The following is a 13,757-nucleotide window of genomic DNA, read 5'->3' as shown; positions in this document are numbered from 1 at the left end:
CAAAAGACAGGGCTCTGAAGGTCGTGCCATTATAAGATTTTACTAAACATTCTCAATTGAAATACTGTTCTTTCTACTTTCCCAACATCAGTATGTACAGAGAGTTTGAATGCACGTGTATGTGTGGAAGAGCTGAAAAGATGTGTAAGCACTTTGATCTTGGCCCTTGGGTGAGGCTACAGACATCATGCGGTACCATTCTCAGCCGTGCCAGTACTTCAATGGACTGAAATTGGTGCATAGCCAAAGTATTTGGTCGCCTCTGAGCTTTCTGTTACTACATCCGGACATAACAATAGACCAAGGACTTATTGGCTTTGTCAATGCTTGTTATCTGTATCAATTAGATGAGTAACAACAATTTTGTTCTGATAACAATAACTGAAAAGTTCTGCCTTTCACACCACATTCCTCTGCAGTCTCTCACTCTGTTAGAGACAGCTTGACCCCTTTTCCCCACATCTTTTTGAAATCCTCCATATGCATATCGCGAGCATCATCTCTTTCCTCCTCTTCAGCACCGTCCTTTCATCTGATTTACTGCAACATTCCCCCACACACACACCACCGCCTGCAGCAAGCACTGCATTTTGTTACCCTTTGGCACGGATGTGTAACTCCTCCAAGCACTTTCCCACAGGTCCAATTTGCACACGTGTGACCCTCACTCTCTGTGGTGAGTGGAGAGGACAAAGAGTGGAGGTGTGTGCAGTCTGAACAGCAAAAGGACCCACTGACGTGCACTGTGAGAAGCCGACACTGCACTCTGCCCCAAACCCAGAGCGGTCAATCACATCCCATCATAATCACACACCCACAATTTCTACTCAATAGCACACCTGGATGCAGCACAGTATACACTGCACAAGTGCCATGTGTGGCATACTAAACTACTACACAACATTTGGAAACACAAATCCTCTTAGGTAAAGCAGGAGGAAATGACGTGTCACGCATCCAGTGTATTTAGTTTAAGGTGGCCTGGTAATGGTGAGCCGCAGCACAGTGCAAAGTGCTACAGAAAGAAAATGCTTGTAGCCACTAAACTAAAAGGTTTAGGTGGCCCTCTAAACCAAAACGTTTGTGGATCCTCAGTTACAATTGACACACTTACAGTGTTGTTCCTGTGTCTTAGTAAGCATGTAAGATAGCGCAGATGGTTAACGCATTCACTGCGGACATCTGTGGCACGCAGTGCACAGGCTTGAAGCCTTTTAAGATGCCACACATCCTCGACCCTTCTTAGGTCTCGGCTAGCGTAGGCTGTGCAGACATGCGCAGTCTCGCTGGCGAGATTTAATGTTTTAGGTTAGGTTTCTCTAGTGGGCTTTAAGCCCCGCCCCTCCTTTCCATTGGCTGCCATCACCGTTTATGTTAAACGGTGGCCAGCCATTGGAAAGGAGCGTCTCGTGACGGACACTTTTCACTTTTAGAGCCGTCCCAGTTGGACTGGCTTGTTAGCTTTACGTTTGTGGTAAACTATTTGTTATCTATCTGGGCGTGTTTACCTTTTTTTATTGGTTCCCGGAATTTTTTGGGGGGGATGTTTTTATTCACTTTCTTTTGTTGTTTGTTTGCTGGCGGACGTATTCCTGTTTTCTACTGTGTGCTTTTCGGATATTGAAGGTAAGCGATATTGTGTGAGGAGGAATCCTATACAACATGTCGAGTGCAGTATAATGGACATAATTCGTGGATATTATAAAAGGGTTGATGCGTGTGTGTGTCTGTTTTCTATTTCCAAAACACTTGTAGTTATAATCCTATGTGCTGTTCATCCCACTAAAATCTAACTTTGCCGTTGCATTTAGGAAGCAAACTCTGTTGTTAAATGAAACATACCGGAAACTTATTTTAGGTAGAATGAAGCCCAGCATGAACCAAGAGGTAGACGAGGGGTTCACTGCTGCCCAGGTGTCGGCACTGCAGTGACTCGTAATAATGATCATTTTATCTGAGCATGGTCCAGAGAGATCGACTCTCCTTCCAAAACGTACAGCCCTCCATCAGTGCTAGCAGCGACGCCCAGCTCGGGTTTATGCATATTTGTGGAAAGACCTGGATGCCACGAGCTCAGGAGACTGTTGTGGGGCTGCTAATATACAGTCATTTACAGGGTTCAAGGGGCCCCTCACAGTCCTGGGCCCCGTGCCACTGCACCTGCTGCACCAATGGTAAAGTGCACAGAAGCATGAGGAGTCGGCAAGCACCACCAGGAGTGTGTGATGCATGGACCAAGACCAGCAGGAGCATCTGCCGTCCGCTGGGAAAACACGAGCATGGACTTCAAACAAATATTATCTCCAAGCCGAAGGCTGAAAGAGAGATCTTCACTCATGAGGAGCACAAAGAAATGAATGCTTGCAGGGATTAATTCGTTGTTTTTTTTTAAAACCCTACGTGCCGGTGCTCATGCCACCGCTGTTGCTGCACACGTGCAAAGCTGGCGCTGCACCATTAGTTTAGTGCCCTATTGGCTAGTTCTCCTGCTGGGGGAGTAATTCATTAGGGGCCACTTGTACGAAGCATTTTTGCAGTCGGAAACGTCCAACCGCAAAAATGCTTTTACAAATGTACCAAATACAAATTGTGATTCGGTAACACGCTACCTACTCGCAATTTGCGTTTGCGATTTGGTATTTAAAAGGGGCGTGTTTACGGCATCTCTCCCAATTACTGAATCTGAATGGGCTGTATGAATGTTTTGCGACCGAATTAAGGTCAAATTTTACTGACACCCTGAAGTAGGTGGTAACCCATTTGCAAATAGGTAGGCGTCCTTCGAGAATGGAAAACAAATATTTTTAAGAGCGGGCAGTTGTCCAACGGACCCCACTGCCTACTCTTAAAACATTTAACGAAAAAGCTTATTTTCTTTCTTTTTAAATGCATCTCATTATCCTTTAAGGAAAACAGACTGCTTTATTAAAAACCAATCATAGACATGATGGTCAGCTGACCTCAGCAGGCTGCCACCTCTGTGATGGTTGTGATTCCTAATGGGTCTTAAATTGCGACCTACCTCACTAGTATGCATGAGGTAGGTCTATTTGTCACTCGCTAGCAATCGCTAATGAAACTCAAAAGAGTTTCATACATTAGGAATTCCGATTTCCAATTTGCGACTCAGAGAGAATCACAATTAGGAAATCGGTATTCCTGATGCTAGTACATCCTGCCCTAAGTCTTGTTGTATTTTGCATTCTTCTAATGAGGAAAGCAAAAAAGAACTGGGATGAAAAAAGAAATTAAAAATTCCGTCTGGACACAGTACTTCTGACAAGAGGTAACTCAAGTTATACCTGGCGGCACTCATAGATACGGGGCTGCTCGGTGGTTCGCTGCTTTCCAGTTGGTCGCGGCAGCACTCTTCACTACCGAAGCCTGAGCGCTGTAGAGCTTACAGAACGACAAAAAATAAATGTGCGCCCTAAAGGAGGGGATCTTAAATGCACAGAATGCTGACCCAACCCATTGCAATGCAAGATCAGCGGGATTTATTTAGGAAAAGATGTCTACATACATCTGCAATAAACACAGTTCAACTACTAACTCTTAAACATATGTGGTAAAAGGTATGATGGGATGGGAAAAGAGCCCACGTTGCTTTCTGCAGCTCCAACGGTAATCATGCACCACAAAGAGCGAGCAGCACCTGGGCTTAAGACAAAAGCAAGTCCGTTCCGGGAGGCGAGTACCTCTGTGGCTATGGGCTTCGATTTGTTGGGACTTTGGCATCTGCAAATAGGGGGCTGTGCTGAGAGCCCTAGCTGTGAGGTAAAAGTTGTTGTGACGTGTAAGTAATAGTTTAGTGTGTGTTTAGTAAGACAGCATGCGAGCGCTGAGGCTGTGCCCTCATGTAAGCGAGGTGGTAAATGAATCCTATATTCGGTTGGTACAATAGAATCAACTAGCAGTGAGAAACACTCAGCACATTTATAAAGAAATAACACAAGGATGTGATTTGTTACCGATCATATCTCCTTACATTCTTGTATGGCTGCTCGCAATCACGCTTCGCAGGTGACCAGAGCTGCAATTGCAGAGCCCAGGTCGAGGCCGGGAAAATGACTCATCTTAATGATGCTGCCTCATTGGGGCACATATGCCTTAGCATGCTTGCGGCAGGGTCAGAAATGACTTCTCTAAATATGTTTAGCACAGGCATCCCATTATGCTCTGAGCCTTTTGAACAGTTTTAGCTGGGACTTAAACATCAGTATGCCATACATCATGCCCTTAAATACTGAACAATGCTAATTAGTGCATGGCCTTTTAAAATACATTAATCTGCAAGGCACGGATCACGCCCGGAGAGCCACAGCTACCTGTAAAGCCCTGCAGCCTCTCTCTGAAACTAGTGCAGCAAACGGCATGCGAAGAAAACACATGCTGCACAACTTGTGACCCTCGGCAACCCGATACACTGCCAGTTAAGAGGCACGCTGCTCGTTCTCCCCTCTTCCACGGTGGTATGTTGCTAGGCGCAAGATCTGCTCTCTGTGCTCCTTCACGCAAGAGATCTTTTTTTCCACGCTGCTCGCTTTTTAAAAGCAAGAGCTGCAAATGGTGCCTCGGTGATGTGTGAAGTGTATGCGCTTCGCAACGGAGTTTGCGCTCTCAGGGTTATTACACTAAATGCACGCACCCTACAGGGAACACTGGCTATTAGGCATTATTGACTATAAGCCCTCGCTAAGTTACAACATTCCAGTAAAACTTACTTTGGGGTAAGCAGGACAAAAGATTTTTACAGTGAAAATGGATCTATCTTGTATCAATTGGTGTTGTAGAAACCTTTGTTTTGAGTGACGTTCCTGGCATAAACTCAGCCGTGATAGGGTTCAGTTTAGTGTGTATTATTTGGTGCTGAAGAAGATGTGTCTTTCGAGTTAAGCTCTTCTCTCACTCAGTGCAGCGAGGAGGCCTCTCACTGGAGTGTAAACTTCGGAGCCGTAGAAGATGTGCCTTTCGAGTAAAGCTCTTCTCACACCCAGTGAAGCGATGAGGCCTCTCACTGGAGTGTAAACTTCGGAGCCGTAGAAGATGTGCCTTTCGAGTAAAGCTCTTCTCACACCCAGTGAAGCGATGAGGCCTCTCACTGGAGTGTAAACTTCGGAGCCGTAGAAGATGTGCCTTTCGAGTAAAGCTCTTCTCACACCCAGTGCACTGATGAGGCTTCTCTCCTGTGTGTAATCTTTGGTGATGCAGTAGAGAGGCCTTCCGAGTAACGCTCTTCTTACACTTGGCCCAGTGGGAAGGCCTCGTTCGGGTGCGTTCTGTGATGCTGTAGAAGACCTGACCTGAGGTTTCTTTTGACTAAAGCTCGTTTCACTCCGAGAGCAACAGTAAGGCTTCTCTTGTGTGCGTTTCTTAGATGTTGTCCAAAACTGGCCTTACCAGTAAAGCTCTTCTCACACACAGTACAGTGATAAGGTCGCTCTCCTGTGTGAGTTCTCTGATGCAGTACAAGGTTTGCCTTCTGAGAAAAGGTTTTGGAACACACTGCGCAATGATAAGGCCTCTCTCCTGTGTGTACGCTTTGATGCCGTACAAGGTCTCCCTTTCGAGAAAAGCACTTCGAACACACAGTGCAGTGATAAGGTCTCTCCCCTGTGTGTTTTCTTTGGTGCTTTAGTAGATTTGCTTTTTGACGGAAGCTCTTCTCACACATGGTGCAGCGATAAGGCTTTTCTCCTGTGTGTATGTGTTGATGCTCATGAAGAATTTTCTTTCGAGTGAAGCTCTTTGCACACACAGTACAGTGATGAGGCCGCTCTCCAGTGTGTGTTCTTTGATGCCGTACAAGGGATCCCTTATCAGCAAAGCGCTTTGAACACAGAGTGCAGTGATAAGGCCTCTCTCCAGTGTGTGTTCTTTCATGCAGTACAAGGTGTGCCTTTCGAGAAAAGTGCTTTGAACACACAGTGCAGTGATACGGTCTCTCTCCGGTGTGTATTAGTTCGTGGTTTAGTAGATTTGCCTTTTGACTGAAGCTCTTCTCGCACACAGTGCAGTGATAAGGCTGCTCTCCTGTGTGTGTTCTTTCATGCAGTACAAGGTGTGCCTTCTGAGAAAAGGTTTTGGAACACACTGCGCAGTGATGAGGTCTCTCTCCTGTGTGTACACTTTGATGAGGCCTCTCTCCCGTGTGTACGCTTTGATGTCGTACAAGGCCTTTCTTATGAGCAAAGCGCTTGGAACACACTGTGCAGTGATAAGGTCTCTCTCCTGTGTGTGTTCTTTGATGCTGTAAAAAAGTTGCCTTTTGAGTGAAACACTTTTTACACGTTCCGCAGGGATATGGCCTGAGACTGGTGTGTACTTTGTTGTGCCTCACAAGAAGTGTCTCATTGATAAATCTTTTGTCACACACATTACAAGCAAAGCGTCTCTCCCTCATGTGCATTCTGCGCCGTTTTCTTAAGTAGATATTTTGAGTAAAATTCATCTTGCCTCCGGAACCTTTATGGCTCTCTATCCCATTCAGACTTTCTAGATGTGATTGTTGTTCTGCAAAATAGAAAAAAACATTGAAAATTACATGAAGGAAATATGTCTTGAAAAAGCTGCATTGTTATAATATAGACAGGTGAAAAGTTACAATTCAGGGAGAAAAAAATGTATGTTCTAAGAAGAAGAGTCACACTTCCCTTTGAGACACAAATGGTGGCTAGTCCTCCTACACAAAGTGCGGTGACTTAGTTCTGCAGCAGGAGCATGCTGGGAAATCAAGTGATTCACAAGAACCACTGTTGGACATGGGGCTTCTGGTTGGCTAGGGTAGGCACCTAAGCCAGGCAGAATCCACCACTCTAGTCAGGGTAAGTCGGATACACACCTGAGAGAACCTGCGCTCACCCTCTGGTAGCTTGGCGCAGGGCAGTCAGGCTTGTTTAAAGAGGCAATGTGCAGAGCGTTTGTGCAACACACTCGCGCAGAAACACAGTGAGTAAACTACAAAAGGGACTCCAAGCAGGATTATGTCAAAATAAATTCTATATTGTACAACAAACAAGACCAAAATGACTTAAATCACACCGTTAGTGCAAATAATGCAGGTTTGACAGAGAAAAACACAAATTACTATGAAAACATAGGTCACAGCACACCTGCGCTCCTATTACACTTCATACGGTAACTGTTGTGAACGTGGTTGAAGTGATTGCATTTAGAAACCAAACTTAGGGCGCAGGAGCACCTATTAAACGCTCGACAGTAATTGAGCTTGAGTCTTCCAGCAGTTCTCCTCTATGGACGGCCCTGCGCCATTCTTGAGGTCCTCTCCAGAGCAGAGACAATGCTGGACAAGAAATGCCCCTCACGCTCTTGCGAGTACGGAGCCGCTTGAATTGCGTCTCTTAGCCCAAGGGAAACCAAGCCACCTGTGAAGGAGAGCAGGGCGGCTGTACCACTCTTCTGGACCCAACCCGCCTCACAGTACCTTTGTGTGTGCAGGGTCACTGTCCTCAGGGCATCTGTAACTTGCTAACAATGTTGTCATGTCTCGGGAGTGGGACCAGACATTGAGAGCTTCGTGCAGTATAAGCGTTAAAACCAGAGGGCGAGGCCGGCTGGAATGAGCCTCAGAATGCTGGCCCGCCGCATGTTACGGAACAACGTGTCGTCGAAAGGCCTGCCTTGAAGGCTTTGTGCAGCTCCTGTAGCTCTACATCCTTACACACTGCACTGTACCACCTCAGAGCAGCACAAGTCTTCATGGGGCTGCTCCTCGGGTCTCACGACCAGAGGGGCCACACCAGTTTGTTCTTGGTGGCATCTGACAGTGGCGATATCTTGCCAGACTCCGAGGGCGAGGTTCACAATACAATTCAGCTGCAGTGAGCACGCTGGCTCAAGGACGTGTTTGTTTCTCTGGTAACGCCTCCAGGTGAAACAACGCTGTTCTCGCTGGAGAAACAACGCTCACCACATGTTGGTTTGTAAAACATGGGGTACTTCCCTAGAATGCACAAAGACAATCCCCTGGTCAGAGCGCTGCACTGTTGGCCCATGGTGCACTGTCCTGTAATGCACAAAATTTTACCTTGGTGCAGAAGGGGGCACTGGCGACATGCTAGCCGTTGTAAAATGGGCTCACCCAGCAAAAGTCTTGGAGAAAAGAGGCGACAAGGTCTTTGATGGCCCTGAGATCTCGAGAGAACAGGGGGCAAGCAAACAAGCGTTTGAAGAACACTTCGGGGCACAAAAGGAGGTGGCAGGCAGCAGACAGCACATGCAGTTAGGTTGCAAATTGGCAGTCCCTCCTGCAGCCCAGCAGCTGCAGGTCAACACAACAAGGCAGTTAGTCAAAATGGTGGTTGCTCCTGGCAGCACAGCAGTCCTCGTGGCAATGAGCAGTTTGTACAGCCAACAATGTCTGGCTACAAGTCCCAAGCAGCGTCTAAAAACATGGGATCAGAGCTCCAGTACATATACTCAAAAATGTCTTTGATGAACGGGTGACTTTAAATGAACCCTCAGAAGTGTGCTACAGTGCCTTGCAGCCCATTCCTGGATCCAGACGATCAGTAGGGGGTAAATCAGCCCTTTGAGTGAGGGCTGGACAGGATCACTGACAAAATATCGAAGGTCAAAAAATCGACCTACAAAAATATCGGAGCAAAAATATCGATGTCAAGAATATCGACATCCTATCTACAACATGGTAAGTACAAAAATATCGAAAATAAAATATAGAATGTCAAAAATATCGTTTTTAAAAATATAGGGTATTTTTTAGTTTAAAAAAAAATATGTTAAATAAACCAAATAATACTTATAAATAAAATAAACATAATCAAATATATTTTATAATGTTTAAAATTAAGAATAAATGTATATAATTTAATAAAACATTAATTAAACATATACATATAATATATAATATTTCATAAAACCCAACGTGACGCGTTTCATCCTCCTCGGGCTTGCTCACACAACGTTATGCTACCGGACCATCGTTAACATACATTGTTCGTACCATCATGGACATGAAAAGAGGACTGTCGCAAAGGTTTAGCTGCGCCATATTGAAAGAGTAAAATTGTATCTAATAGTGATACTCAGTGTGCGCCATTACAAAACGGTATGCGACAACATACAAAGTATTATTATTATTATTATTATTTGGAGTTTTATATCGCGCACGGTTACCCTTGGGCATCCCAGCGCTATCCCTAAATCAACCACCGCCAGCACATGACACATTAGACCGGGAACAAAGTGGCAAACAAACTTTTGAGGTCAACTTATTATTAGACAAATACATTCATGTATAAGTAATATCCCTCATTATGAACGTAGTACAACCAACCTAGCCACTGCTAAAATGCTAATGCATGTTTGGATATCTATTAGAGCCACCAACCGGGACTCGTGTCATGCAACAAAAATTATTATTCAACAAACTTAATTATTTAACAAAAATTATTATCTTTAGCGACCTGGCCTCTCATGACATGAGAATGTAGCATAACGTTTTTGTTAAATAATCTTTGGACATTTGAATGTATTTGGTGCTTCTTCATGTTGAATTGTCTTCACTTTGGATTTTTTCTCACATTCGACTAGCCCCATACGTGCATGCCTTTTTAAAATAAACATCGAAATTGCACAATTGTCATTGTCCCTTTCATTGTAAACAGATTCAGAGGAATTCTTTGTCGATTTAGACGATGAGCAACTTCATTTGGTGTCGATTTGCCTCAATTGGTGTGACCGCTTAGCCTTGTGGGAGTACGTTGAACGCCAGTCAGTGAGGTTTTGTCGGCCATTTTGTCTTCATGCTGCGACGCACTGATTTTACTCTTCAGATTGCAAGTTCGTCACAAAATGATTCGCATTACCACAGTGTATGCATATCTGTCCAATGGTGGGACATTTACCTTTAATGACAGTCCAGATCTGTAACACGTTTTCTTTTTCTGTGGAGACAGGACATTGTGTCCCTCGGCCTTGTACCCTGGCTTACTTTTCGTGCTCATGACCGACGCACTTTGGGCGCCCACGGCCTCCATGTCAGTCACTTGGCGATAGGCACGCTTGTCAGCGCAAGCAGCCTTGAGGACTTGATCCAAGCTCAGTTTCCATCAGCATTCGTCCTTGAAATGCATACGACAGACACCCATCGATTACTCCGAGGAGGGTAGCCTCCTCATCTTAAATGAATTGAATTTACAGTGCTTTACCAAACATTCAGTCTTTCAACAAACTCATCAATGGTCGTACCTGGTCTCTGGCATTCTTGGCTGAATATGTATCGTTTATAATTCACATTTGCCACCTGCTTAAACTTGACATTAAAGGCCTTTTTGATTTGATCATATGTGTTTTCACCTTCTTGTAAATTCTTTTTCATGGCTTCTTTTGCTTCTTCATGCTTCTCAAGATACTTTATACTCTTTTTCATCTATTGCATCTATGAACTCTTCAAAAGTCTCTATCCATGCAGTCCATCTATCGACAATATTCTGTTTTTTGCCAGTATCAAACGCAGTTGGTGTTTTTAAGAATGCAGCTGCCGTGTATATACATTGGAGGACAGTAGTGGTCTCTCAGGCGCTTCCGGTGGAACTTGATCAGACAGAGCTTCTCTAGCGCCTCGTGATGTGCTGGCTTCGGGGTCAGCCTCAATGACGTTTGGAGCTTGGATCTCGCCCTGACTGTCCATCGGAGCGGTGTATGTTATGGCTGTCTAAGGAGTTGTTCTGGGCCCCTTATGCAGCAGCCTTGGTGGTGGGCCGCTTCGTCTGGGGAAACTCCACAAACCCAACCCAACCCTCTTTCTGGGACTGCTCTCCAGCATGTTGTGAGACGATGATTTGATAATGATTTTGGTAAGGAGATAAATATTTGTACACTACAAGTACATGAAAGCAGAAAACATTAGTCGACTTTGTGCTTAAATATTTCTTCATAAACATCAGGTTAATCTTCGCTTCATAGCACATGAATTTCAGTGTAATGTGTACTGAACTATTGCTTTGTGCTTTCCTTGTAACCGGGTTGCATCCGCCTTTAGTGTTCTTCCTCCGCAAAGCGTAATGGCATTAATTTGCATAATGGCGCCACATATTCTATGAGAAGCTGTTTCGCTCAGTTCCTGTCCAGCGAAATGTAGACTTTCAGTGTCGCTGTCTTTATCTTTAAGCATTTTATGCAGGCTGGCATTGTGCTGAGACTCCACCAGTGCCAGCATCGATTCTGCACTTCAACGGAGGCACATGTGGCACGCACGAGCAGTGTTCTGGACCACGGCAAACTCTCTGGAAGAGCGCTTTCAGTGTACGGGCTTCGTATCCCCTATCTTGTCACCAGTTATAGCATCCTTCCAGCCCAGGTACTCGCCAATAACCAAGCCACACACGGAGAGTAGTTGAACACGTCTTGATTACACTGCATGTAAGTCATACCCAAATTCCGCAAATTCCGCGAGCGGAACGGAATTTACCGCCAAGGCCTAGTCAGAACTCAACATTCCACGCCGGCCTTTAACTCATCTCTCTAACGTTTACGTCCTTACCGATGATATACCTTGGAAGTCACTCATGAAGGATCAATGCCACTACTGCAAGAATAAGCTTGTTAGTTGCACTTAAAGAAAACAGCTATTGAATTTGTTGGACTTGGCCCTCTCTGCAAGTTCATCCCCAAACCGGTGTCTTCACCCCTCCATTTTTGCTGAATTTGTTTTTGTGGGCTTAGGTCTCTGATCAGTTTACCACTGCTAACCAGTGCTAAAGTGCTTGTGCTGTCTCCCCTATGCATGGTAATATTGGCTTACACCTGAATGGCATATTCAGTTTACTTATACGTCCCTCGTAGAGTGGCATACCATACACCCAAGGCCTGTAATTTAGGTGATACTGATGGAGCAAGGATTCAAGAAACGCAACTTGCTCGGACCAAATCCTTCATTAACTTTTACTAACCGTTAAAAGTTGTAAATGAGACGAAACTAATATAAACCAAACACCGACACACAGGAAGAAAGCTTTACGCATGCTTAATTAATGTGAAATAAAGTGCAACGCGACTAAAACCGCTTTAATTTGTAAAAACACTTTGCGCATGTGCAAGCTAGAATTTCGTAGAGATAACGTGACTTACTCGCTTTTGGAGGGAAATCTTTGCGCATGCGCAAGAAGGACTAACATGTGGTCTTTCGCAATCGCATACCTGGCATCTGCTTGCCTGAACTAAAAAGAAAGCCGCTTACACTAATAAAAATAACATGGATTAGAGTAAAAGTGGGTGGTGAACAGTGAGAATTATATATTTGAGAAAATAACATTTGTTTATGATTCTTTTATCAACAGTGTGCATTTGGGCCGGTTTCGTATATGACCGGGAGAGAAAATGGAGTCGAATGACGAAGAGTCGTGCATGCTCAGGAGATTCAAAATATGACCCAATGACCAGAAAAGTGAACTGCTGCCAAATATCAAGGGCAGAAGACATGGGAAAGTGAAGACGTGCATGCCTCATCTATGGAGCCTGCATTAAAATTGTTATTCAAAGTTGAAAAAATATATGAATGTGAAAGGAAGCATGAATGAGCTAAAGGGGAAGGGTTTGCGAATCAATGGTACCTTAATAAAAATAAATATATCGGCATAGTGTGATGAAAACTCCCCTAGCCCTGTCCAATAATATTCCGTATTTTAGTAATATTTGCAACTATTGAGGGTGGGACATGTAGAAATGAAGACTATCACTAGAGTGACTTTAGAATGTTGTAGGGATGAGAATATTTGCCAAGAGAAGCCAAGTTAAGCTTGCTGCTGCTGGGTCGAGAGAGAGAATCTGGGATGGGCAAGAGCAAGAAAATGAGAGGAGAGAGCAGTCTGGGTAGATTCAGATCCGAATGACAGCCTGATTAGATTCGAAGATTCCAGAAGAACATCGAGGAGGGAGAGAGTGTAAGAGAGGGATGCGCCCTGGCGCGTCGGGTTTGTAGAGACGTCTGGTAAGTATCTGTCCTGTCCTGATCCTGTCCTATAGTCTGTGTCTCCTGATTCTAACTCAGGGGACCCCCACCATTCCTTTGGCCAGAAGGGTGGTTTTCAGTATATTTCAAATAGGTAAATATTATTCTGACTCATATTTTGCATATTTCTGTGTAAATGTATTTTTGCTTCTGAACTCTTTTTGTCTCTTCATCTATCCACTCCCTTTGCATCGATTTGTTGAATGAGTTTGTGTCATTGGCTGTATCTGCTAAATTATTTATCTCCCCCATGTGAAAATTATGTGAATTTGTATTGAAAGAGCATTCACCTTTATGTCTAAAATCTAGATAAACTTATGAAACTTACCCAGAGTCTGTGGTTATTTCACTAAGATATATGAATGAGTTAGAAAACTGTTAATATCACCATCAACTAACTCAACTAATAGTCCATCGACCAGAGGAAAGAGTGTTGATCCGTGAAAGATTAGTTATATTTTGTTTTGAAAATCTTAAGACTACAGGAAAATAACTGATCGACATCTGAGTGAATTATAATACTTGACCCCCAGCGGGTACCGGGGAAAGTGATGGAAAATTGGGTAAATGTATATGGCCCTTGTCCAATTGTGTGGAGTATATATTCCTGACACACCCGCTGGATCAATACTAGTGGGCCCACAGCACTACTTGTGCCACCCATATAAGTAGCCCCTTATGACATGCCCCAGGTGTGCCACTGCAGCCTGAATGCAGTTTTAAACTGCTGATTTGACTTGGCAATATAACCCCCAATCCAAGCCTT

The 13,757-nt window shown here is 44.3% G+C and overlaps 2 protein-coding genes across 2 annotated transcripts in view; one reads left to right on the top strand and one right to left on the bottom strand.

Moving 5' to 3' along the window:
• LOC146839281 (uncharacterized) overlaps positions 1-13,757 on the top strand; it is a 396,410-nt gene that overhangs the window by 147,577 nt on the left and 235,076 nt on the right.
• The window catches only part of LOC146839282 (uncharacterized), a 98,839-nt gene continuing 88,139 nt past the window's right edge, over positions 3,058-13,757 (bottom strand). Inside the window, exon 3 of the mRNA XM_085651309.1 lies at positions 3,058-6,513. Within this exon, the coding sequence (XP_085507435.1) occupies positions 5,240-6,513 (1,274 nt within the window). The 3' untranslated portion in view covers positions 3,058-5,239. The remainder of the gene's footprint in view (positions 6,514-13,757) is intronic.

The sequence above is a fragment of the Triturus cristatus genome, chromosome 4_1 (assembly GCF_964204655.1).
Source record: "Triturus cristatus chromosome 4_1, aTriCri1.1, whole genome shotgun sequence".
Taxonomy (NCBI): Eukaryota; Metazoa; Chordata; class Amphibia; order Caudata; family Salamandridae; genus Triturus; species Triturus cristatus.
The sequence above is the reverse complement of the archived record's forward strand: the minus strand, read 5'-3'. Positions and strand labels throughout refer to the sequence as shown.